At 58.0% G+C, this 634-nt stretch overlaps 1 protein-coding gene across 1 annotated transcript in view; it reads left to right on the plus strand.

The window, feature by feature from the left end:
* Positions 1-634, plus strand: part of PMP22 (peripheral myelin protein 22) — a gene marked incomplete at its 5' end in the record, with an annotated part of 15,307 nt that overhangs the window by 10,549 nt on the left and 4,124 nt on the right. The window contains one exon of the mRNA XM_010137171.1: positions 126-266. Coding sequence (XP_010135473.1) covers positions 126-266 — 141 coding nt within the window. The remainder of the gene's footprint in view (positions 1-125; positions 267-634) is intronic.

Here is a 634-nt window from a genome sequence, read left to right on the forward strand (position 1 = left end):
AGAAACTTACTGGGACCCGTGGTGTGATGGTGGCGCAGGGGGTGCTGCCGAGGCCATGGGCTGTGATGAAGGCTCGCTATCCGCGGTGCCCACACTGAGGTTTCCATCTGTCCTTCTTTCTCCAGAATGGCTGCAGTCTGTCCAAGCGATGATGATCCTCTCCATCATCTTCAGCGTCTTGTCCCTGTTCCTGTTCTTTTGCCAGCTGTTCACGCTCACCAAGGGCGGGCGGTTTTACCTTACTGGAATCTTCCAAATCCTTGCTGGTAAGTGGGGGCTGATCAATGGGGATGTCACTGGTGGGGAAAGGGTTGTCAAGCAGGGAGGGTAGTGGAGGAAGTGAGCATGCTCTTGGGTACCGGCGCAGGAGGGCCACTGAGCTGACTCCTGCACGGCTCAGTGAAGGGATGGGGAGGTGAAGAATTTGGGTTGGTTGAAGTCTTGCACACCCCTGGATGGGATCAGGTCATGTTATACATCCAAGCTCTTCTGCTTGTGCATTGTGGAAGGTGGCAGAGGGTTGCTACCCCGGCCAGGGAGGTTTCGGAGGGGCAGGGTGCCAGATGCACCAAGCTGAAGGCAGAGCTGTGCCAGTGGGTGGGTGGGTCCCGGGCGGTGGGTCAGGCAGGGCGAG

Source organism: Buceros rhinoceros, unplaced genomic scaffold, assembly GCF_000710305.1.
Source record: "Buceros rhinoceros silvestris isolate BGI_N320 unplaced genomic scaffold, ASM71030v1 scaffold15045, whole genome shotgun sequence".
In the NCBI taxonomy this organism is placed as follows: Eukaryota; Metazoa; Chordata; class Aves; order Bucerotiformes; family Bucerotidae; genus Buceros; species Buceros rhinoceros.